General features: G+C 41.0%; 1 protein-coding gene across 5 annotated transcripts in view; it reads left to right on the top strand.

The window, feature by feature from the left end:
* The window catches only part of ARHGAP32 (Rho GTPase activating protein 32), a 316,253-nt gene that overhangs the window by 167,780 nt on the left and 122,906 nt on the right, over positions 1–25,567 (top strand). For all 5 annotated transcript variants that reach the window (XM_067563763.1, XM_067563771.1, XM_067563754.1 and 2 more), the window contains one exon: positions 13,683–13,769. In XM_067563763.1, coding sequence (XP_067419864.1) covers positions 13,683–13,769 — 87 coding nt within the window. The remainder of the gene's footprint in view (positions 1–13,682; positions 13,770–25,567) is intronic.

The following is a 25,567-nucleotide window of genomic DNA, read 5'->3' as shown; positions in this document are numbered from 1 at the left end:
TAGTATTGCCAACCCCAAAAATTACAAAATCATGAGTTAAGTCTTAAAAAAAGGAGATTGGCTTAAAAATCATGAAGGGTTTTTTTTTTTTTTTTTTAATTAATAATAGTTTGGGTTCTTTTTTTATTCCAGTTTCTGAGTCTTCTGGTTCATTAGGATGCCCTTATGTCATGTCATCACGTTTTGAAAGCTGAAATCCTCACATAATCCCTTGACTGTGAGTCTGGACCTTTAAGAAACGTATGATTCTCGCAATAAAATCTCAAGAGCTGGCAGCACTGATAATTTTTGAAAACTCCTGCTGCCCTAAAACATGCCGGTTTACTCATTTCACCTAAAGGGCACTTTCCATTAAAAGTGCTGTGATGTATGTTTTTGAAACTCTTATTTAAAAACAAAACACCCTTCCCCACATTTGGGGTCCAAGTTATGGTACCCAGAGGTGTCTTTTTGTCAGGAAGTGTGGCCAAGTATTTATTTAAGCCTTTGTCACTCATATAAAAGTAATGAGATCATATAGCCCTGAAAATTTAGAGTCCTTGCAAATGCTTTTATTAAGGAAATATTTCATTTATGTGGTAATTGTTTTATGGGAAATGATTTGAAATAGATTACCCTTGTTCCTCAAGATTATTTTAATTTCCTTTTGGTTGCTTTACTCTTATTGCTTTCTTTGCTTCATGGGAAACCCTGACATCTGCACAGCAGACCACATGGGGGCTACAGGCAGTGCAATGAGCTTTGCTTTCCTCCCGCAGAACTGGCCTGATTGATGGTCTTGCAGGGGTGTCAGCACTCAAACACCCTCTCATGAAAACTTGATGGCTGCAAAGTAAGACAACACTCACCCCTCCCTTGTTTGTGAAAATGGAATGTTCCGGGGATTTTTGGCGAAAGACAATGCTTATTTAATCAGCAGCATGCCATAGTAGTGACAGTGTGTTTGGCTGTCAGATACCTACCTGCCTCTAAAGGTCAGATCTACACTACAAACTTGCCTGCATGGCTGTGTCAGTTGGGGTGTGATGAGGTCTGATTTGTCACTGGCAGCACTATACTGGCAAAAGTTAGGCTATATCAGCAAAACAATGCTTTTGCCAGTATAGCTTATTTCACCTGGGGGTGGTGGACTAAGCTATATTGACAAAAGCAGTTTTGCTGGTATAGGCTGTGTCCACTTTAGGAGCGCTTAGTTGGTAAAGTATACCAGCATAGCTGTACCGGCAAAGCCTTCCAAGTGTAGATCGAGCCTTACTGTTGGGAATAACAGGCTGACATATCTTCAGCAAAGTGATTCCTGTATAACCGCATGTCTTACGTTGCACTGATATTATTAAATGGGAATGTAATTAAATATAAAGATGCCCAGGACTTTGTGTGTATTTATTTTTAAATTCTACCTCATTCCTCCAAAAATACTTATTCTGTCTATATCTCTATTTATTTTATGATTTATGAATATCCCCAACGGTGGGCCTATTTTAAGATATGGGCACTCGTGCATGATTTGCCTGGCAGTCACCAAAATCTTGTAGTGAACAGCTCTACCATGTAAAAGTGATCACTAATAAATCCTCTCAACATATACAATATTGCCTGCCCCAAGCATGAAACAATGATGAACCATGCTCCTAAATAATTGGTTTCCATTTTAACTGTAAGGAGGTTTTTAGGACCATGGTGTATAACTAAGCTCCATAATGAAAAGTGAGAGTGATTCCTGATCTTCAACAGTGGAAATAAATGAGAAGAGGCCAAATATTGTTGTGCTTTCTCAGGCCAAACTCCCCTTGAGTTTTATCTGAGTAAATACGCTACATGTGACAGGATTTGGCCCTGGGTATTATTTAACTGGGGCTAGAAATAGTTTGCAAGAAAAATTAGCCTCATATTTCTTGCTTTTGGCCATCAGACGTAATTTTCACCAATATGTACATTCCACAGCAGTGTATAAAGGTGGCATTTGTACTTTGTTTTCACTCGTCTGATTCGCTAAGTTGCATAAACATCATAAATTAACGAGAGGACAGACTTCAAGGAGGCATTAAAAGTGTGGTGGTTTAAAAAGGAAAAAAAAAGTTCCAAATATTGCCAGAAAAATTATCAAATGTAATAGTGGTTTAGGCATTTAATGAGCTTTTTCTGTAGCATGAGAGCAGCATTTTCAGCTGCATGTGTCTGGCTGTCTTTGCCAGGGAGTAACCTTAAATTCCATTTTGGAAAAATGAAAAAAAGATTACCAGGTTTCCTTGGAACAATGACATGCTTTTGGCCAGGAAAAGTATCAACCTTTCCACTGACTTATAACTCCTGGCAAGAGGCAGCTCATAGTTCTTTAGCATTTTCTTCATCTCGTCTGACTTGATAATTCTACATTTGCAATGCAATGACTAACGGCCGAGTTTCCGAGGTGCATTGTGAATGCATTGGATTGGTTGCTATATTCAGAAGGGGAACTGACATATTATTCTTTACAAATACATCGCAGTGTTTCACCAGACATGCAGTAGACCTCCCTAGGAGTTTGTCTGCCCTGCAGTTAACTTGGACTATTGTCTCTGGGGTTGGAGTAGCCCTGGTGTGAGCAGCCACGCTGCGAAATCCTATCCTAAGCCCTGTGTGCTTACTGGTGCTGCACTCCCCTATGTGTGTCACTAGGACGTCTGGGGCCATATTCCGTAATTCATGGTGTTACAGCAAGCTGAGATTCTCTGTTCTTTCCCAGTGAATTGTGGGAGAACTTGTCTGTCCTTCTGGTCACATGAGTGTGGGAGGAAGAATTGTGGGAAGGCACTGGAGGACTATCAACACATAATTGATTTAGCCTGAAGTCCTCATTGGAAACTGGGTGGGTTACCACCTCGAGTTAAAGTGGAATCTGGGCTGTAATGCTTCTTTCCCCCACACCCTAGTTGGGCCAGCTAGCCCTGAAGTGGAAGCATCACTTCACTCAGGTAAAAGGGTTTTGTGTATGGACGAGAGAGGGGCGTTAGGAGCCTGGTAAGAGCCCTGCCTAACTCTGCGGTGAAGACATATCTGGATATAGGTTTGAGGTAGGCTGCCCCTTTGTAATGTGACTTCCACATCCTCCACTTTTCTTTGCTGCCATTCTTCTGTGTTGCCCAGCCATTCCTTAACGTTGCTTTCCCCAGTTTCCCTGTTCCCTTCCCATTGTCCTAGCACAGGTGAGAGGTCATCAGTTGGGAGTGCCCTCTTGTGTGGCATGTGTCTTTGACTTTGGCAGGCTGTCTCAAAAGACACCAGTATCAGACATCAGTTTTCAGGAAACACCAACGTTTATCCACTTGTGGACATCCATTGGTCTAGTAATAGTTCAAGTGAAATGAAAGCCAGTGCTACACTGCTTTGCAAAATTCTACTTGCCCTCTGTGCAGAGGGCAACTTTTTTGGACAATTATGGTCTGGGTGGGCGAGTGTAATTTGTGCCTTGCCTGATAAATATTCCTGGCACATTTTATGAGGGTGAGTGCCCAGGATATTGTATCGTATGTAGATCAAACCCAAGTTTATCAGAAACAGAACAGCACATTCATCAATGTGTCAATTGATGCACTTAATGTGGAGAGTCAGGGACAAGGGCATGTTCTATCAATATCTTGTCCTGAAATGCAGAAAATGTATTTGACAGCATGAGTTGGAAGTAGGTATGTGATCTTGAGTACATATTCTGCTGAATGATACAGAAGTCTACCCTGGAGCCCAGGTCATCAGCATCAGAATTTTTACCTGCAAAAGTACCACATAGCAGCAAAGCCCTCTTATTGGTTCTATCCAGAATGTCAGTGGAACTTTTTAAAGGAGCCATTCACCGGGCCCCAAATGAAGTAGTACATGTAAGATACAGGCTTCTCTGCTTATGCTGATCCACAGTTACCACAGACATTTGTAGGAGAGCTTGAGAGATTTACCATGAAATGTTCCATAAACTTCATTGCACTTGGTCACAAAGTTATTCTAAGGTCTGGTAAGAGCTCACACAGTGACTGTGCAGAGGGTCAGATCTCCCCAGGACTAGTCCTGAGTCAGTGTTGGTTCTCTGCCCCCACTATATGATGGGGCTTAGCAAGTGGTTGAGTGTATTCCAAACAGCTTTGTGTCATGGCACAGGTGGATGTGGGGTTCAGGAGGTTTGATCCTGCTTCTGTTAATTTCAGTGGAAGCTGATTTGGGTCTGGGATAGGCTTTTGGGGTCAAGCCTGCTTTCAGTAGCTTTTTGTACCTTGTGTAGTTATTTTCCCCCCCCTCATTATTATTACCCACGGGTAACTTGGACATGTTTTTGAGTAAAATGCAGGTAAAACTTGCTAACCAAGCAAAGCTTTGTTTACTGCTGTATGCAGAAGGACCTATTTCATGGAAATGAAGGCAATCGATTGCAAATTACATGCGGTTCCTTTGGAAAAGCTCTGGTAATCTTTTCCTTAATAAGCTCTGTTTTCAATGGTGGCTCTCCGCAAATGGTCATGTATTTTATACTTGCTGATATAGATGTATGCGCATATGTGTGTGCGCGTGAGAGAGAGAGAGAGAGAGAGATCAGCAAAAAATATTCCCAGCTTTATAAAGAAGAAGTTGGAATAAACAAGTTTCACAGACATATAAACCAACCCTTGTTTCCTAAGTTTGTCACAAAAATATCCTTTAATCAGGATAGTTAGATGATGTGGTCAGCATCATATGGGAAAGGGGAATAATAAGAAAACTAAATCAGAAAAATCCAAACAAGATTGCTTCAACATCTTGCGCCAGAGGCATAGCTGAAGTACATGGGCACGGCTCCAGGGAGTGACATCAGTTTACATCAGCTGAGGATCTGGCCCTTTAAGGTAGTCGCTAGTGATTCTAGCTTTCACAGTAGATTTGGGGAGTGATTTTCTTTAAACCTGTTTTAAAAATCTGTCTCATAGTATTTGGAGCAAACATTCTGTAATCTGTCACTGGGGTCTAAAGTATTAAACTGGTCTACTGCATGCTATTCAGATGTCACCCATTCATTATTTTATATCTCTGGTCCTGTTGACAAGTGTAATGTACTCTTGAAAGTGGTACCTCTTGAAAGCCACTTTCGGTTTAATTTAAGTCCTCACCTTTGTCTTTAGCCCTTGCTTTTTAGAGCCTGTCAGTGTGGAACGTGGCAGGTCTTGTGTGCCTTGCATACAGCCAGTTTCTCAATCAGGGTTTGTGATTGCGGAGTTCTAGACAAATGAATGAGGCTTTAAAAATGCCTGCCTTTTGGTCCAAATGCTGATTTGCCACAAATCAATGTCACGCTTATTCATGGAGAGCTACCAGGATGAAACTTTCCAAACCTCTTCCGAGAGGGCAAATGAGTTCTTTTTTGTCCTGTTGCAAGAAAAGCAACATAATTTACTAGCCCATAGAAATTCACTCTGTGTGTGTTGTAAAAATGTTTATAGTATTACAATGCATAATTTCAAATCATACTTCTAGACTATATTGTATTATAAACTGTGAACTACTGTTTTTTGTTGTTTATTTCTAGAAGAGAAATCCAGAAAGCCAATAAATTCTTCTCTGCAGGAGACTCACTTAATCACTCTGTTTAGCTGCTAGCTTACTAGAGAGATGAGCTGCTTTATCCCAGACAATGGAAGTAGAAGGTTTTGGAGAGTTTTTCTGCTAGCTCTGTCTGTATAAATGATCAATAAAGTCTTGGCTGGCAACCATTGCCTTTTTCTGCAAAATATATGTAAGCGAGCGGGATGTATAATTTAGTGTCGCCTTTCAAGATACCAAGCATGGTATTGTTCCCATTTAAGTGGACTGATGCAGTGAGATCATGCTTGTTGCTTTGGCTGGTCTTCTAGTTTTGGAAATCATTGCTGCTATTCAGTTTATTATAGTTAGCTATTGTTCAGTGGATCATTATATTAGGAACTATGGTACTTCCTACAGTCAGCCGCACAGGGTGACGTGTGAATTTGAAGAGAGAAGAAAAATGAATGCCAACTCTCTGACAACCGACAGCTAAAGCAAACAGAAACCTATAGCTATAGTCGGGGCAATCGATTATTTTTTGTCAAGGTCCAAATTTCTTGATCAAGGTATAGTCAAGGTCCAGATTCCAGAGAAAATAATACAAAAAAAATAACAATAATGATAATAAGTAAATAAAAAGATTTCGTGGTCTGTTCAAAAGGGCTGGTGGTCCAGATTTGGTCCACGGTCCACCTAATGACTAACCATGGTGTATAGGATTTTGTGCACTCTTCTGTCCTTCATTGGCCTGTCCAATAATGCAGAGTGGATGCTCATAAACATGTCTTTACCTGTGTAGCTGATTGATAGTATGGCATAAATTTACAGCACTGGGAATTTGCATGTAACTGTCAGTGCATAATATATTCTTAAGGCCATCTTTAAAATGAAAAAGTGTGTTCTTGTAGCATTCTCATCAAGTTCCATTGCTGTGTTTAAGCATTTCACCGTGTCTATAATTTAGTGGGTACCATATTCTGCAGTTCAGTCTTCTCAGATGTTTTCTTTACAGTTTTGGCATCAATTTAAACATTTTTCACCTTTTATCTCTCATGACCTCATAATCTGAGCGTGTCTCATTATAAAATGCTGCCATTCAAAAGATTATGATGCTGTAAAAAAGATTAATGAAGTCAATCACATCTGCTTATGTAAGCTGAGCACCCATTTTCCAAGAATACATTAACCAGACATAAATATACCAATTGTTTATTATTTTCAGGAAGTTCTAGACTGTGATTTTGAGGGTGAAAAGTGAACATTTCAAGTGATATGAAAAATGCCAAACTACCTATAAATTGTTCCAAACTGCTGTTTCTATTCAGTGCTTGCTCAGATGATCCAACTGAAGTCCAAGGGATGGGAGGGAGAAGAGTACCCTTTTCTTGTCGGTCTCTGGCTTCTCTTCTAAGAAGATTAAAACAATTTGCCCTGGTTGGGGTCAGACAATTCTGCCGAAAGGACCTGGTCCAAAATCCATCAAGGTCAATGGGAAGCTTTCCTCTGAGTTCAGTGGACTTTGGATCAGGCCCATAAAAATACGGTATGTAGTTCTGGTCACCCCATCTTAAAAAGATATATTGGAATTGGGAAAAGTACAGAGAAGGGCAACAAAAATGATTAAGCGTATGGAACTGCTTCCATAGGAGGAGAGATGAAAAAAATTGGGATTGTTCAGTATGGAAAACAGACAGTTACGGGGGGATATGATAGAAGTCTGTAAAGTCATGAATGGTGTAGAGAAAGCCAATAGGGAAGTGTTATTTACCCCTTGACATAATACGTTGTCAGGGGATGTTGTGAAGCCCAAAAGTATAAGTGGGTTCAAAAAGAACTAGGTAAGTTCATGGAGAATAAGTCCATCAATGGTTATTAGTCAAGATTGTCAGGGACACAATCCTCTATGCTCTGGATGTCCCTAAACTTCTGACTCCCAGAAGGAGGGAATGGACAATGGAATGATCATTCCATAAATTGCTCTTTTCTGTTCATTCCCCCTGAAGCATCTGTCACCTACCACTATTGGAAAACAGGATACTGGGCTAAATGGACCATTGGTCTGACCCAGAAAGGTCATTCTTACGTTATGTTCATTGTGCAGATGTTCTCTTTAGACCAGTGGTTCTCAGCCAGGGGTACGTGTACCTGTGGGAGTACGCAGAGTTCTTCCAGGGAGTATATCAACTCATCTAGATAGTTGCCTAGTTTTACAACAGGTTACATAAAAAGCATTGGTGAAGTCAGTACTAACTAAAATTTCATACAGACAATGACTTGTTCATAATGCTCTATATACCATACACTGAAATGTAAGTATAATATTTATATTCCGATTGATATATTTTTTAATTATATGGTAAAAATGAGAAGTAAGCAATTTTTCAGTAATAGTGTGGTGTGACACTTTTGTATTATTATATCTGATTTTGTAAGCAAGTAGTTTTTAAGTGAGGTGAAACTTGGAGGTACGCAAGACAATTCAGACTCCTGAAAGGGATGCAGTAGTCTGGAGAAGTTGAGAGCCATTGCTTTAGACTGTTGTGTCTCCAAGAGACACTTGGGAAGAAAAGCTCCTAAATAGGATGGAGTCAAAGAAGATACTAAAATAGCATGTACTGTAATAGTATTCAGAGAGCAAATAAATTATTCAGCCTAGGAAAAGGGAGTATACAAAATATTGTTCATGCTTCTGGAAATGTTTTGCTGCAGAGAAAGGTACAGTAAAAGGTAAGCGTAATGAAACGTACAGTAACAACTTCCTGTTCAGTCATCTGTATGGGCTAAGACATTTCTGACATAATTTCAAGATGATCTTTTGGCAACGAAGTGTAGGATTTTAGGTGTAGGATTTTACATGAGGAAGTTGTTTGTATTTCCTTTCCCTCTTTTCCTTGTTTAAAAGGAACTCCGGGTTCTGCAACTCCACTCCTTTTCTTTTACCATGGGAGGTGGGATTGGCTGCACAGAGAAGAGTGTGGCTAGTTCCTTCTCCAGGCATTCATTTTGTGATTTTTTTTTATATATACCAAGATTAGGGAGTTCGCTTATATGCAAGGGAATATGGTAAATTTAAAATTTCACTTCTCATTACAGACACAATTAGAAAGCAAATTACTAGGGAATGACCCGTCATGTCACATCATGTCATATCGGGTATTAAAGAGCAGAAATAATCCGCTAGTTACTAACAGAATGCAGCCTAATGCAATACTCTGTGCATACTTCGCTTTATTACTACAGAACATATAAAAACAGCTGGGTAGCTTGTTTTCAGAGACCTCAACACAGGCTCATTGTTCTAATGGAGCTAGGAATGATATCTAGATAACACGCTTGCTCTCTTTGGAGGCTGGTTACTATTGCTAAACAAACTATTCTTGGATAGTCTCCTGCAAATTTACTATAGGGGCATCAGCAATTCAGAGAGTCCATAGTTAATAGACCAGAAGTGACGTCCAGTAGATAAAGGGCCAAATTCAGAGGTGAATGTGAGGGTGCTGTGAGTTAGATACACTTTTGTTTGACTCCCATACGCCTACTCTGACTCACTCTACAGGTGGCAGTGTAAGGCAAGTTGTTGTTGTTTACACTGTAAGGAGCGGAAAGAAAATGTGATTTAAAGTAATCCCCAACTTAATTTGACTTAAACACCACGGGACAGGAAGAAGCTGTAAGTCACATCAAGGGAGTTCTTACCTCCATGAATATTAGGGACACTGATGGAACTGCGCCAATCTAGTTACACTGGTGCAAACCCATCAAAGTGGAATTTATAATGATGTGGCTTAGTTAATTGTGTTTCCCTTATACCTGGGTGTATGTACGTCCTAAGTGAGACTTAGGGCTTGTCTTCACTTACCTTGGAGATTTGGTGGCAGTCGACTGGAGTTACGCAACCTACGCAAAAAACTTGCATAACTCCCGTCGACTTCTCTGCTTCTGTTTTGCTACACCACTTGAGAAGGTGATCTTAATACGTCGATTTCTGGATCGACTGAGCGGATCTTCACTGACCGCTTAGTCGATCCAGAGAAGTCGATCTGACGGCGGCGAATTTGCCGCCATCAGTGAAGACATAGTCTAACTTACACCTCCTTTCTCATCACGCTTAAATATGGATCAAAAAATTGGGTGGAGAAAGGACTTTTCCATGAAAAAGAAATCCACTTTTTTAACTGGACTGGAGCTCCCAGGTATTTTACAAATGTGGAAAGTATTTCAAACTCTGTATTTAGTTTTCCCTTAACTATGTATTTTTGTTTTTGTTTTTGCTTTTATTATTCAGGTGTTCTCTGTATGCTGCAGCACTTCAAATGTTAAAATTTGGTTGCAAAATAAAATGTTAGGAGGGAAAAATCTGGGCACAAATGCAAAAATACATAACTTTATCATGATGTTCAATCATATTAACAGGCAGCAGACCATACCTAGTACGGAACAAACCCCTGAAGACAGGGACAGAATTGTTTGGATAGTCCTGAAGCTTTACAATTCCATCTATCCTGCTGGAAGGGAATACCTTTTGTTACAGAAGTTCAGTGTTCAATGGATTTTACTCTACAGGTTGTGCAGTCCCTTCCAGGACAGGTGGAAACATATTTTGGGGACCGTGTCATACATTGCGTGTCCCTATGGTGGCTTACGGAGGTGCAGAAATCTTATAGAGATACTTGCTGCAAGGCGGTTTGGCAGAAGTGTGCTTTGCAGGAGGATTTATAGGTGGAGGTTGTCTGGAGGACAAGAGCGGGATTAGCCCAAGTATTGACAAGTAGCAGGGGAGAGGGTGTGAGGATGAGAGAGAAGGAGAAACTCAAAGGGTTTTGTAGGAGGGAGGGTTGCGGGAGAGCAAAGGAAGTGAGACAATACATTAGGATGGAGGTGACACCATGAGTAGAATTGTCTTCACCTTCAAGGACTCATGAGGTTCCTAGCCTTGACGTGGCCTTCCAGCAATAGGAAGAGCAACAGCAATGAAAGATTTTTAAATGTCCCTCATTTTAGGCAGGTTGTTTTCCAAGTTGTCAGTCCACTCCTATCAGTCAGGCACAGATCTGGAGACCTCTTCTCAGTTCTCTTACAAATAATCTTTAATGGAGACTTTCATTTGCTAAACAGGCTGGGCTGCTTAAGAGCAGCAGAAAATTTGCCCTGTACAAGGGACAAGTGTGAGTTGAACTCTGTATTTAATACCTTGAGTATAAAATAAATGGTCCAGAGCCTAAGGTGTTTCTTGGTCCAAGACACCTTTTTGTTGTCTACCATATGTATATAGCCAGCAGAAGAGTAGTTAAAATTCAGGAAGTTATGTCTAGTCAAGGAAGACTGAAGAATTCGTTTAATTTTTTTTATCACATTTTGTGAATTTTGTTTAGTATGTTTTGCAACTACCTTATAAAAAGGCACAAAAAGGGAGGTAGGTTAGGGGAGAACCAAGGGTTCATCTGCTGTTCCGAATTGATAGACCCCTCATCTTGCTTGACTCTTTTCGGTTTTGTTGTGGGTTAGTTTTGCTCCTGACTAATTTTGAAGTATTATAGATGGATCAATTATGTGCAAATTTCCCAGCAAGAAATGTCCATTTTAAAGATCTTTTCTCTTCAAGCCCTTCGTTCTTTTTTTTTTTTTTTTTTTTAAAAGAAGCTTAATTTATTTTTGCTTCAAAGAAGAAGCAAATCATTCTTCTGACAAGTACAGCTAATGCCTCCACTGTTCAACATAATTACCACCCTACAAGCGAGGATTATGGGGATGGGCCTCTCTTCCTGGAGAGAGAGGGAGGGAGAGAGAATGATCTATTTCATTAGGTTTAATGCACCTTTAAGATGAGGTAATTTAGGTTTCTCTGAAGCTCTGTGATTCTTTTATAAACTACATTTTTCTAGGGGCATATTATGGATGTCTCAAGTAATTGGCCTGCAACTGTGGATAGTCTTAAAGTGTTTGGGTACAGTTTTCGAGTTTTATTTTCACAAAAAATATTTAAGCCATCTTTATTATGGGATATCAAAACCAGTGAAACGTTGCTGTTTTGCGGATTTTTCCCCCCAACCTTCATTAAGATTTAATAATGACCTTTTATTATCCGTGACTAGTATGGACATATGCCCAGGAGATATTGGAGGCAAGCTGGTCTATTGTCCGATGCAAACCTCCTAAGTTCTGTTCCTGCTGCTGACTCACTTTGTGACATTGGGCACATTTCTTGCCTCAGTGTTCCCATCTGTGAAATGGGGTTGGTGCTGCTCACTTGCCTTATAACATTTTTTGGAGGAAAATGTTCATGGTTTCTTGGTGTAAGTGCAAAATGTTTTCAGGCAGAATGTTTATATGTAAAGATCACTTACCAAGCATGTATCTTATGCTTTTCTCTCTTTCATTATTCACATCAAGACTCTCCAGTGGGAAGTTCTTTGATTTTTAGTCACAAGCTCTTGTTGACTTCATCAGGAGTTTGAATGCTGACGGGTTGTTTTGGGTTTTTTCCAACTCCCATGCTAGCACACTTTGGAGATGGACACAAGGGGAACTGATAGAGGAGACAAGAGGAGAGGGTTGAGTAGAGATGGTGAAGAAAGGGGCTCATAGCAGTGTTGGTTGGAGGTGTGAGGCTGTGAAGTGAAGGTCAGATTCTAGGTCCAAATTCCATGCTGTGCAGCCATGTGTAGTCAGGGTAGCAGGATGGCTCATATCAAAACAGAACTCAGCCCATAATGAGGAAGCTGAGAGATCATCCCTTTGTCATGGGAAGCTGATAGAGTATCTCAGATCAGCTGACCGTGTTTTTATATTGCATGGCACTACTACATGCTATTACAATTCCTGCTTATATTTGAGAGAGCAGTGGATCGCGAACTATTCAGAGAAGCCAGTAGCTGAGAAAACTGCAGCATCTCACTTCCCAACTTTGTCCATGCCAGTGTGTCCTGTGAGATTCATAAGGGTTACAAAAAAAAATCAAAACAAACGCCCCAGAACGCTAAGATTGTCACTTAAAACTACTTGACAGGGAATTCTGCTGTTCCATACCGTGCTCCTCTGTGGAGCCTAAGTATTGCATCTCATCCACTGCATCACTAAGAGGACGTTGGCCTTGTCTAGTGTTCCTGAGGATCCCAGATAGGGTATCATAATCCTTGCAATACATTTTAGGCAAAGTAGGTGAGTTAAATTAGATAGAATGTCGTTTCGTGACATGTGAATCCAGTTTCCTTTGTGATGTAAAATTAGATCTGTGGGGTAATTTTCGGAGTGAAAAAGAACCTTTGCTGGCATAGCGCTGTTGGTTAGGGGTGTGATTTTGGGGAGGGGGCAATATAATTATGCTGACAAAAGCTCTAGTGTAAACCCCGTTATACCAGCAAAATAGTCCTTGCGCCAGCATAGCTTATTTCTCTTGGGGGACTGGTATAAATTATACTGGCAGAATAACTTTTTTGAGTGTACAAACTGCATCTACACTTGGAGGGTTTGCTTGTGTACCTATTTCAGTGTTAAACCTTGTAAGTGCAGACAAGATCTGAGATTTAGCTACTCCGCCTTCCATTACACGAACAAGAATGATATGGTTAAATCTCTGCTCACTGCTTTGAAAAGCTCATGGTAATATTGTGCTTAATGACTTTTTATATTTGATGAATGATGCTGTAAAGCTCCCTGTTGTGGTAAATTACTTGATAATGTTGAAATCTGGAGACATGTTTTATTATCTAATGCCTGCCCCAACATATAAAATAAAAAGAAAATAAAGTGAGTAGTTAGAAAAAAGATCACTGGTATCTGATACATGAATATTTATGAGGATATTTCCAGCAGACATTTAGTTTTACAGATTTCTATAACTAAAGATTTAATCCGTGGCTCGTACTCTTTGCCTGCTAACAATTGTTTTATTGTTGTACCATATTTTAAAAAACTGTCAGCTGAGATACAAAATCAAATTGTATTTTGGAAGGTCTGTATATTGGTGAATGCTGAATATTTTCAGTCTCACTACTCCAGTCAGACAAGCACAATCCTGGTTCCTCAGACCCAGCATGTCTTGGAGCAAGTTGATGTGAATGTGGTGCTTCATGCATTATTACATGCCCGGCTTATCCTTGCTCACTGACCTGGTCTCTCTCTCTTTCTCTTCTACCCTTCCCCCTCCCTGCTCCTTGGTGTAGCTTTCACTCCAGGAGGAACAGAATGAAGTAACAAGAAACGGCTGTGAATCCAAGGAATTGGTCTACCTTGTGCAAATCTCTTGTCAGGTAAATGTTATGTTTTTCCCCCTTGCATTGCATACACAATTACATTATTTTAAATAACATGGCCTCATAATATTTTGATGTGTTGCTACTTTGATGTGTATTTTTTTCACCTCTTCACTGGCTGTGGAGTGGGTGGCTAGTTTTTAAGGAAAGAAATACTGAGCTTGAAAGAGAGATCAGCTTGTTCAGCAAACAACCCTAACTATGGTATATGGAGAGCTACAAAATATTGAGCCTAGGTGTACAGTTTAACTCAGTAGTGGCCATAATAGCTGCAGTTTCTCTTTTTTCTATATTTGGTTCTATTGTCACACTCCTGAAGACCATGGGTAAGTGTATGTTGCAGGCATATTTACAGTAGATCATAACTTACCATAATTGTGTTATATAGGAGGGTGCTGTTTTCCCACAAAACTGGAAGCACATTTAAAAATTATCTTTGCACAAAATAGTAATAAGCCTTTGGGGGTGGAAGAAGGGGCTGAAATTTCACAGATGAGTAGCTTTTAAAATTGCTTGTGCTTTGTGGGTATCTCAGGGATGCCATATCACCCCGTTGTTGCCAGTTGGTGACTAGATGATAGTCTAGTTGCTAACAAGGCAAGACTGCAAATTTAATTGAGGTTACATGCCCAGGTCTCAACTAACTGGATTGTGTTTAACAATCTAAGGATTTAGGCTGAGTTTTTCCAAGGGGCCTAGAGCATTTGAACTTCGTGATGTTTTAGGTGCCCAACTCCCTTAGGCCTGTTTGAAAACCCTAACCTTAATTAAAATATATGGTATTTCTATTTCCTTGCACCTAAGGCCATAGCAAATATGCACTTCAAAGGTATTTGAAGACATCAAGCATTATTAGTCAGCTCAGTAGCTGACTCAATTAAGGGGCCTGATTGAGCAGAAAAGCCTTGTATCTTTCCCTGAAGCTCACCCACTCAGGTGGACCACCAGAAAATGCCACTTCAGTATGCAAAGATTTTCATCTGTGAATGTGCTGCCTGTGATCCATAAGAGTACAGCTTTGGGCCCTGCTAGGCAGAGCCACCTTGCGGTTATCTCTCTCAGGATTAACTAGGCCCCTGAATGTCAGAATTCTTAAAGGTGGTACCAAGCAGCTGGGATCGTACAAAGAAGCGGACCAGTAGCTAGTTCAGTGTGTCTGATGCTGATGTTATATGTTCATAATGACACTGAGGAGGAAGGCTGCTGTTTCTGCTGAAGCTCCCTGAGGGCAATTGCACATTAGGCAGAAGGAGTCACCACCTCTCAGCCAGCTATTCCTGATGGATCTGGGAACTGCAGCAAACCCCGAGACTGTGATCAGTGGGCCAGCTGCTGAGAAGTTCTGTGCCCCTGAATCTCCCACTGAAGTGCTTTCCTGAACTACATTGACCTCACCGGGAGTTGTGGGAGCTTACACCTCTTGGGAGTTGGCCCCATGGCACTAAGCAATGAGATGTAGCCCCTCACCTATTCCTCCAAATGATAATTCCTCCCATCCTGCTTGACTTTTCTCCTTATGCGGACTGAATGTCACCTCTCTTGCTTTAGTCCATGCTCCCATCTCTCAAACACTTAGATTACGTCTATAATGCCCCACAGTTTGGACTACAGCGGTGTGAATATCCGTGCACAACAAAGTGCTGCACTGTAACTCCCCCCAGGTGGGCACTGCAGCTGCTATCTAAAAAGTTCCTAGTTTGTTTTAGCAGAGCACTGTGTTAATACGAACGAGGAACCTTTTAGTTTGCTCCCACAGCATCCACCCGGGGGAGTTACAGCTTAGTACTTTGTAGGGTGATAGCAAGTGTGAAAAATCGGGACAAGAAGTGGGCAGGTAATAGAAGCCTATATCAGATAAAGCCCCGAATATTGGGACTGTCCCTATAAAATCGGGACATCTGGTCACCCTAGTACTTTGGTGCATGCTGATTTTCACGGGCCTATAGTCCGAATTGCAGGGCAGTGTAGGCAATCCCTTAGAAAGCAGAGAAATTTGCAGCCTCTGGATTCAGTGAAAGAGATGGAAAGAACAGCAGAGCTGAGTATTGTTCCTACAGGGGAGATGCTGCAAGCCATAACATCTCATGTACTCTCCTAATGTCTAGGGTAGGGTTCCATTCTGTCACATTGCACACAAGGTGTCAGAATGGATTTAACTCTATGTTCATGTTGATGTAGTTCAATGAGAGGGATAAAATAGTGTACAGGATGGTAGTACTGGGGGAGACATTCTGGAAGGCCATGTCCATGGCAGGCCAAAAACTTGAAAGGGGAAACAGAATTATGAAACAAATTCCACATGATCGTAACTTGGATTTGCTACTAGAGTTGATGTTGGATTAGTTGCAGCAATTTACAAAAATCTTTTAAAATCCCCACTAAAGTCATAATGTTTAAAAGTCAGACCCCGAAATATAATCTCTTCGTTTGCTCTAAATCCACGTAAATTTAAGAGTATTTTAATAAGTTTAATAAGTAATTTAATAAGTATTTTGTTGCAAATGTGAATAGTGTGGTAGAAAATGAGAGAGAAATCATCTATCCCAGCAACTACAGATTAAAGCTCTCTGATAAATGGACAGAAAAACCTCACTCTGGTTTGTATTGTAGCACTGCGCAGTCCAAGATGGGCACAGCGTGCGGATACAATTTGTGTTTTTGTGTGGCTCATTGAAAAGACATTTATTTTGTCATTTCACTCTGCAACTGATTACCAAACAAAAGCTTTTGAACACTGGACCTTTAAAGTGGCAAGCTCAAAGTCAGCTGTACTTGGCAGACTCCAGCCCAGCAATTGCATTTAGGAAATTCTATTTGATCCTTTCCCAACTGTAAGTATCGTTTTATTAGTGTAAGGAGAATTATTTCCCAGATAAGATTTAATTTTTTTTTAAAATGATCATTTGGGGACAGCTTTCTGTTTGGCAGTGTATAAAATGCTCTCTCTCATGCTCAGATTTTGAAATCTCTTTTTATTTTTGTTTCTATCTGAGGCACTATACAAACTAACTTAGATTAATAGTTCTGAAGCAAAAGAGTTGAATGTAGAGATAATGCAGTTTTTATTTAGAAAGCTCAATCCAAGAAAGGTGATTTTGGGTAAGATTGCACCATGTAACCTTCCCATGTTGCTAGATAAATGGTTGTATTTTCAAGGCATCCAGACAGTTACTGTGGTAACAGGATCACTGTTGTTAAACACACAAACACATTTTCTTTCTCTCTTTCCCTTTGAGAAAGGGAAGGGTAGATAGAAACCTTTAGAGCAGGGGTTCTCAAACTTAAGGGGTCACGAGGTTATTATGGGGGGTCGTGAGCTGTCAGCACTCGTGCATGCCATGGCTGCAGCTGTCAGCCCCGTGCATGGCTGAGAGCCAGAACCCTTCAGAGCTGGATGGCCAGAGAGCAGCGGCTGCTGGCCGGGTACTCTGAAGGCGGCGCCGCCCACAGCAGCAACACAGGCGTAAGGATGACATGGCATGAAGGGGTGGGTGGCATGGCCTGGGGCAGGGTCATAACTTTTTTTGGGGGGGCGTCATCACAGCCTGAAATATTTTCAGAGGAGGTCCCAGAAAAAAACATCTGAGAACCTCTGCTTTAGAGTAACGCACAAATGCTTGAAATCTGAGGAAGCATTCTTGGAAAGCGTGGATGCTGTATCGAAAGCAAGTAATGTCTAGTTTTCCTTCCACCAAAGCTAATTTAAGTTTCCACCTTTTAAAAATACTGACAATATTTAACATGCATTTTATTAGAGAAGGGGAGTATCTCTAAAGATTAACAGTGGTAATTTTCTTTTAGGAAACAGAGTGGTATGAAATCCTCAAAGGGATGATGTTAGGACTCTACCTGTGAACCTTGCAAATTCTGTAGATAATACTGGTATGGCAAACCGAAGCAATAAGCACAGAGCTTTAAATGACCACAGGAAATGCCTCAGGCCTCTGAAATGCTCAGGCTGTACATGTGCATCTTCAAAGTCTATGGACAATGTTTGTAAACCTTGTAAGCTCCATAGGGGTAAGCGAGACTGTACAAGTTCTGCAAAACATTTAATGCAGATTATAATGTACACTGAGAAATAAACAAAAAGTAGGCTCTCCGAAAAGCTAAACTAACCCTATCCATTGTTTTTGTTGGGTTGTAAAGCAGATTTGAAATCTGTAGGTCAAGATGTATTTGATTTATGTTAGAATAATTTCCAAACTATCAATATATTTTTAAATCTTCTACCTCAAAAATGGCCCATCTAATTAATCACAAATGTTCAGATGCAAAACAAAATCTATTTTAGTTTAAGGATAAACAAACAGCATTTCAGATTTAAAGTAGTCTGTTTTGTGACAGCTGTGAAGAAAACAAAGTCAAGTTGTGAAACATGTAGTAGTTGTTCCTATCTGTAAGACCATTTATTTTAGATGAATGGTCAGTGGAGTTTCAAAGTGCAGGAGGCGAATAGTAAAATCCCAGAAAGGAATTTAAAAACTACAAACCAGGTAATATTCAGAGCACATGAAAAAGAAGAATACAAAGATTGTCATCATAACCAGTGTATATTTGATTGTGATAACCCTGCTTGGTTATGTGCTGTCAGAATCTATTGTTGCTTATTTTTTCTTGTGTCCTTGTAAACTCTACGTAGAAATATGACAGTACAGTTTTTTATTATTATTGCTTTTGACCTCGGTGACCCCCATGTGGATTAGACTAATGCAGGAGAACAGACACACCTCTTGCTCGATAATTTCCCATTTCTTCTAAGTGCCTGGAACTTCTATTGTTAGTATCTTAAAGGGGAGTGGGGGGACGGACGGGAGACAGAAAGCAGCAGGCAAGAGGCTGTGTTTCACATGAAGAATTTTGAGTCTTACATAGGCTGAAATTTCTCTGCTGAGAAGATAGTGACTGTGTGAGTGTTGAGGGCCATATTGCCAAACAAAAATGAGCATTGTCTCTTTTATGACCATTGCTTCCTCTCTTGTAGTCCTCAAAAAATAATGCTCAGCTAGTAGTAAGAAGCATTGTGCTGATACCTTAACCAATCATCTTAAAGGCAAACAGCATGTTGTTCTTATAGCAAAGGACTCCTGGATTTGTTCTAGAAACACATTTTTTCTGTTAGTCTTAGGGTTGGTCCACACCTAAAAATTTAGATGGACCTATCGACATAGCTCAGAGCTGTAGAAAAATTTGCGCCCTGTGCGATGTAGCTAGATCAGCCCAATCACCAGTGTAGATGCAGCTAGTTGATGGAAGAATTCTTCCATTGACCTAGCTACTGCCCCTTGGAGAGGTGGATTACCTACATGAGTGGAAAACCCCTTTTCTTTGTTGTAGGAAGTGTCTATGCTTCAGCAGCAAAGGATGGTGTTTTAAGGAAGAAAGTCCAGAGTGGGCACAGCTTTCACTTTCAGTTCTTTGCAGTGCTCTGCTTTGGGCTAGATCCTCACTGTCATCTCTAGAGCTGGGTGAATACCTGGTTAGTTGGTAATTCTGAAAAATAAAAATTGGTTTGGGTCAAACTGAATCTGAAACTTTTCAGTGACTCAAAATAGTCTGTTCCTGATCGGTTCCGGGATGGGGATTCAAACTCAGGGTCTCCTACATTCCAGGTGAGCTCTACTACTGGGCTAAATCTTATGGGAGCAATGGCAGCATCACCATCTCTTCCAGCCATGTGGTGAATTTGTATTCCTGTCAAATTTGCTAATGTTTTTGGGTCGACCAAAACTACATTTTTCGTCAATGGACTATTTGTCTGAAAAATTCCGTCCGTTTCTTCCTCATGTCCCATTTGCTTCTCTCAGACTTGTAGTCATTACTAATAAATATTGATGACGACAATGCCCAGTAGGGCCTCAGTCAGGACTGCTGGTCAGAAACCATCCCCTTTGCATCTTTTCCCCTCTGTAATCTTCAGGCACGTGGGGCCAGATCTCTAAAGGCCTTTAGGCACCTAAACATGTAGATAGGTGCATAGTGGGTTTTTCAGAAGGGCCTAAGTAGGTTAGGTGCTTTTGGAAATCCCACTGGCCACCTATCTACATCCTTCAGGTTCCTAAAGACCTTAGAAACCCGATCCCTTGGTCCTCATAGTTCAAAGATATATCCAGCTTCTCCTTCCAGCTCCTCATCAAATACATTTATTGCCACTGAAGTCTTTTTGTTCTATCACACTTGTCAAAGGAGATGTGTTGTTTTTCATTGATGCATCTTCCCCTTTTCCCAGCTCTGTGGTTGGGTCACCGGATCAGTCTTTTCCAGGTTTGCTGCTCCAATGCTCATTCCTTATCTGCTCTCTGTTTCCCATTAATGTAAAACAGATAAAATCCTTTCTCCCACTATGCTGATCCATCATCTAAGTAATGTGTCTGAATTGTTGTTGATCTTAGATCGTAAACTCCATAAGATCGGTCCCTGGTGTACTCCACTCTTTCAGCTCCCAACAAACAATAAATAAAACCAAAGTGGCAGTAGTAATTGAACTTAATACGGAATTTATGAAGTTGGCAAATATATTTAAAAGAGCTTTTTGGATTTATTAGAAGTTAAGATGATGCCAAAACAGTATCAGTTAGTGTCTTTGCAAAATTAGTGGTTGTTCCATGCTTTTTAAACATAAAATCTCACCTGTAAACAGAAGGGGATGAAATATTAAGAGACAAGAGGTTTGCTAAGACACATCTACGAATTACGGATTCTTGCCATAGAGAAGGCAAGTGGCATATCTAATCATCTGTAATGTCTGTTACTCTGTAGCTGTGGTGATGTTGTTTAGGACAGGCTAAGTACATCCATTAATCTAGATAATGATCGCTAGAGACAATGGAATTGATTCACTGCTATCTTCACTTCAGTTTCACGGGATGTAACTCCAGTGATTTCATTGGCGTTGCACATACATTAAACAGGATTAACAGTGGGGTATCACGCCCTTTCGCTTTTAAACACAGACCCTCCCAATTAACCAGAGGACTCAGGTATAAGAGCATGATCCCTAGTTCACTAATAATATCCTAGGCTTATGGATGAATGTCCTAACCGATAAAGCACAAGTGGAATATTGGTGTCTGCTAATGACCACCATAACACACAAGGAAACAAGACGACTGCCTCCCGTCCCTATGCACCTATTTATAATCATAGGATCTATAATCATAGAATATGGGACTGGAAGAGACATTGATAGATCATCTAGTTCAGTCCCCTGCCTTGAGGTAGGACTACGTATTATCTAAACCATCAAGTCTAGGAAAAAAGCTCCGTGGTCATGGGGGTCTTTAATGTGAATGACCTATGCTGGAGGTCTCCTGCTGCCAGTACAAAACATCTCTGGAATTTTTAAACATTATAGATGACAATTTCCTAACTCAAAAAGTGTTGCGGTCAACACAGGGGAATTCTTTATTAGACCTCCTCTTAACGGATAAAGAGGAAATGATCACAGAACTAAAAGTTAATGGTAGCTTAGGTACAAGTAATCAATACTTGATCACATTTATAATGTGCAAATATAATTAAATCCAAACCAGCAATATATATAAAAAGACCAATTTCCCAAAGTTGAAAATAGTTATGAGCCAGATCAGCTGGCAGGAAGAACTTAGTCAGAAAAATGTGATTGAAACTTGGGAATTATTTAAGAACACCTTACTAGATACCCAAAAAGCCACGTTCAAGGAAGAAGGCTGTACTGATTAGAAAAACAACCTGGTTTAGCAGGAAAGTGAAGGCAGCTACATACTATATATACAAAAATGGAAGAAAGCAGAAGTTGATGATGATGAATAAAAACCAGAAGGTAGGAATTGTAGAAAATGTATAAAGGCAGCAAAGGGACAGAAGGAGAAATCTATGGCTTGCAGAGTTGAGGACAAGAAGAATAAGTTTTAAAAATACATTTGGAACAAAAAGAGTCCTGACAACAGTACAGTAGAACTTCAGAGATACAAACACCAGAGTTACGAAGTGACCGGTCAACCAAACACCCTGTGGAGCCAGAAGTAAGCAATCAGGCAGCAATAGAGGGTGGGGGGGAAGCGAATGCTATACTGTGCCTGTATTGCATCTTAGAGGTCGGCACATCTGGGTTTCCTGTCCCCAGCTCCACTTGCCGTATGAGGGGCAGCCACTTCCAGGTAGGAGGTGAAGACGCTGAGGTTCGCAAGCACTGCTGTGAGCCCCTGCTGCCATCCTAAGGAGGGACAAGGTTGCAAGCTCCAGCCCAGAAAGATCGAGCTGCTGAGAGCTGCTGCTGTTGCAGCCAAATCCTGGCCTGGAGCGGGAGCCAGAGCTGGAACTGCTGCCCTCATGCTGCGCTCTGGAGTTTTAAAGGGCCACCGTCTGTGCACCAATGCTGCCCAAGCTCTGCCTGTGGATGCACTCCTGGGTTCTGCCAGCACCTGTGCGAGCGCAAGGTGCAGGGGGGAGGGGCGCTGGCAGTGGGCTGGCGCCAGCCTCTTGCCAGGTGCTGCCTCTGGAGCACAGCGAGCAGTGCACAGAGCAGGGCGAACTCTGGAGAGAGGCAGCTGAGGGCTGGGGCTTGTAGTGCCAAGGGGGGAAGGCAGGCCCGCCCCGCTCAGCCCAAAGGCAAGAAACAGAAATAGAGCAGGGAGCTGCTTGCAAACCAGGCCGCGCTGCCAGGTGCTGCCTTTGCAGACATCTCTGCCAGCCTCAGCTGGAAGACACTGACTGCAAGGTGCTGTGCCATCATCTTTTGTTCTGAGTTACCAACATTTCAGAGTTACCAACAGCCTCCAGTCCCGAGGTGTTCGTATCTTTGAGGTTCTACTGTATTGGTCCATTAGTAGATGGAAATGGGAGAATGATCAGTATGAATGCAGAAAAGGCAGACGTGTTCAATAAACGTTTCTGTTCTGTATTTGGGGGGAAAATAGATCATATAGTCTTGTCATATGGTCATGATAATACTCCCCTTTCCAGTGGTATCTCTGGATGATGTTAGAAAGCAGCTACTAAAGTTAGACATCTTTGAACAAGCAGGTCCAAATAACTTGCATCCAGGAGTTTTAAAAGAACTGGCTAATGAGTTGGCTGGACCTGGACCATTCAGGTTGATTTTCAATAAGTTTAGGAGCACCGGGGAAGTTCCAGATGACTGGAAGAAAGCTAATGTGCCAATTTTTAAAAGAGGGTAAACAGGATGATTTAGGCAATTACAACCCAGTCAGCTTGACATGGATCACTAGCAAGGTAACAAAGTGGCTCATATGGACTTGATTAATAAAGAATTAAAGGAAGATAACGTTGTTGCAAATCAACACGGTTTTATAGAAAACAGATCCTGTCAAACTGACATGAGAGGTTCAGAGAAGAACCCTGAGAATGATTAAAAGATTAGAAAACCTGCCTTATAGTGATAGACTCAAAGAGCTTGATCTGTTTAGAAGAAGGTTAAGGGATGACTTGATTACAGTCTATAATGGGGTGGCCAAACTTACTGACCATCCGATACCCCCTTCCCCTCTGAGCAGAATCCTCTAGCCCCACCACAATGCCACAGGGCAGAAGCTCTGAACCCCCCACCCCTGTTAGGTAAGTGGAGAAGAGGGGGCATCACGAGCTGCACTTTAACTGTAAAAGAGCTGCATGTGGTTCACGAGTCATGGTTTGGCCACACCTGGTCTATAAGTATCTACACGGAGAACAAATATTTAATAATGGGCTCTTCAATCTAGCAGAGAAAGCTATAACAATCCAATGGCTGGAAGTTGAAGTTAGACAAATTCAGGCTGGAAATAAGGCACACATTTTAACAGTGAAAGTAATTTAACTACTGGAACAATTTACGAAGAATCAGAGGATTCTCCATCACTGACAATTTTTAAAGCAAGACTGGATGTTTTTCTAAAAAATCGGCTCTAGGAATTTGGGGGAAGTTCTCTGGCTTGTGGTATATGTGAGGTCAGACTAGATGACCATAGTGGTCCCTTCTGGTCTTAGAATCTATGAATCTACAGCAATAGAAGTAACAATTCAAGGGAGTACAGAGGATTTTCTTCCATGGAGCTGCCATTTATTCTGAAGCCTACTCTCACATCTCAGTTGATCACTCTGCACAGTGCCCACACGCCACATATGAAGTTGGCTGGTATGAAGAGATCAGGTAGTGACACCCATGACCCTCTTTGACCAGTTACAGTGCAAATACATTTTAAGAAACTGACATCCTGTGGAGCAGGAGTCCTGAAGTTACTGCTCCCTTCATGTTTCCTGTGATATCCACTGGTATTGTTGTTCTGACCTGTGTTATTGAAGATTTACTAATGGTTTCCTGTATCCACTGTCCCCCACATCAGTTATTAGAACAATATACTGTTGTCTTAGATTGGTATCTGTGTGTCATCTGGGTTCTGCCCAACGTCTAGTGTCTGTTGTCCCCTGCTTTCGTCTCAGCTACTGAGCAACCATTGCCCTCCTGTTTGTAAACTTGTCCACTTGCAGAACTTCCCCTCTCTTATTTTTTGATTCCCAACCTCTTGTATTTAACTTTTCCATTCACGGCTTGCTTTGATCATTTCTCATTTAAATATATGTTGGTGAAGCCAGTGGGGCAACGTTTCCTACTGCTGTTCTTGGCTTTTACACAGCTCAACTATAATAACAGGATTGTAGTTACACTTGGTTTTGGTTTGAACGAGATATAAATGAATGGCTGAGTATTTATTGATTCAAACTGCAGCGATAAATACAGTGTCATGGAACTGTCTGTGCTACAGCAAATATTTTCAGTAGATGCAAAATTAGGTACACTTTTAAAGCTGTCATTTTGGCTTACCAGACAAAGGCTGTGAGATCGTATGGTTTTAGCTTTCAATCCTAGTGCAGAAGTTATCCAGTGAATTAGTTTGAGGATGGTGGCATTTGTGTCTCGGAGGGGGAAACCTTCAGGATAGCAACTGACTAGTTCATAAGATTCACATTGGTCTAAGCTTCTGTCCAAGTGGGTAGAGGATGGACATCAGTAAGGGACACAAAACCGCTTCCGATTAATGTGTTTTGTTCATCGCTCTGTGGCTTGAGACCTGCCAGAAGGGCTGAAGGAATATCCAGACACGCTCCTGCTCAAAAACAGAAAATGAGCAAGAGAGAAAATCATTTCTCAGAATAAAATACAAAATCTTGAAAGTGTTTTTTTGACGCAGTAAAGGCTTTGACAATTATATGGTAGTTTGTCAATGTCATGTTCCTTGGGCATTGTGCCTGCAGAGAAAACTTTGAATTAGAGAGATCAATCTTCTTGTATCCAAATGTATTCTATTTAGATCTGGAGCAAGAGTGAAAATCCCAGTTGAAATCTAAGAGGACGGGATAGTGATTATGGTTTCTTTCTGAGTGATGCCTTTTGGCAGGGCTTCTGATTGTAATGTGGTACTTGTAGGGCAAGGCTGGGCTGAACCACAAATTGAAAAGAACAGTTGGCCTTAAGTGTTCTAAAGAGACATTGATTTCTGTCCCATAACTAAACAAGTGTAAATGCATCACAGCACAGCAGTTTCTCTACAATTTGACTTGTAGTACAGCTGTTCCAAGACCTGGTTTTGGTGGAAATCCAAAATGGGAAGAGGTTTCTGGTGGGTGTTTCTGCTTTTCTTAGCTATCTTGCTGTTTATCATTCATGGATGGCTTTAACATGAATGCCTTTGCAAGAACAGTATTATAGGGTTTGTCTACATGAGGAAATTGACCATTTTATCTGTTCTAGAATATCTGTTCTGCAATAGTTGATCCAGAATAGTTCTCCATATGGACATTCTATTCTGAAGGAAGTGACT

The sequence above is a fragment of the Emydura macquarii genome, unplaced genomic scaffold, assembly GCF_026122565.2.
Source record: "Emydura macquarii macquarii isolate MOO-44397 ecotype Brisbane River unplaced genomic scaffold, CSIRO-AGI_Emac_v2 contig_312, whole genome shotgun sequence".
Lineage (NCBI taxonomy): Eukaryota > Metazoa > Chordata > Testudines > Chelidae > Emydura > Emydura macquarii.
This window is presented reverse-complemented; position numbering and strand designations above follow the sequence as displayed.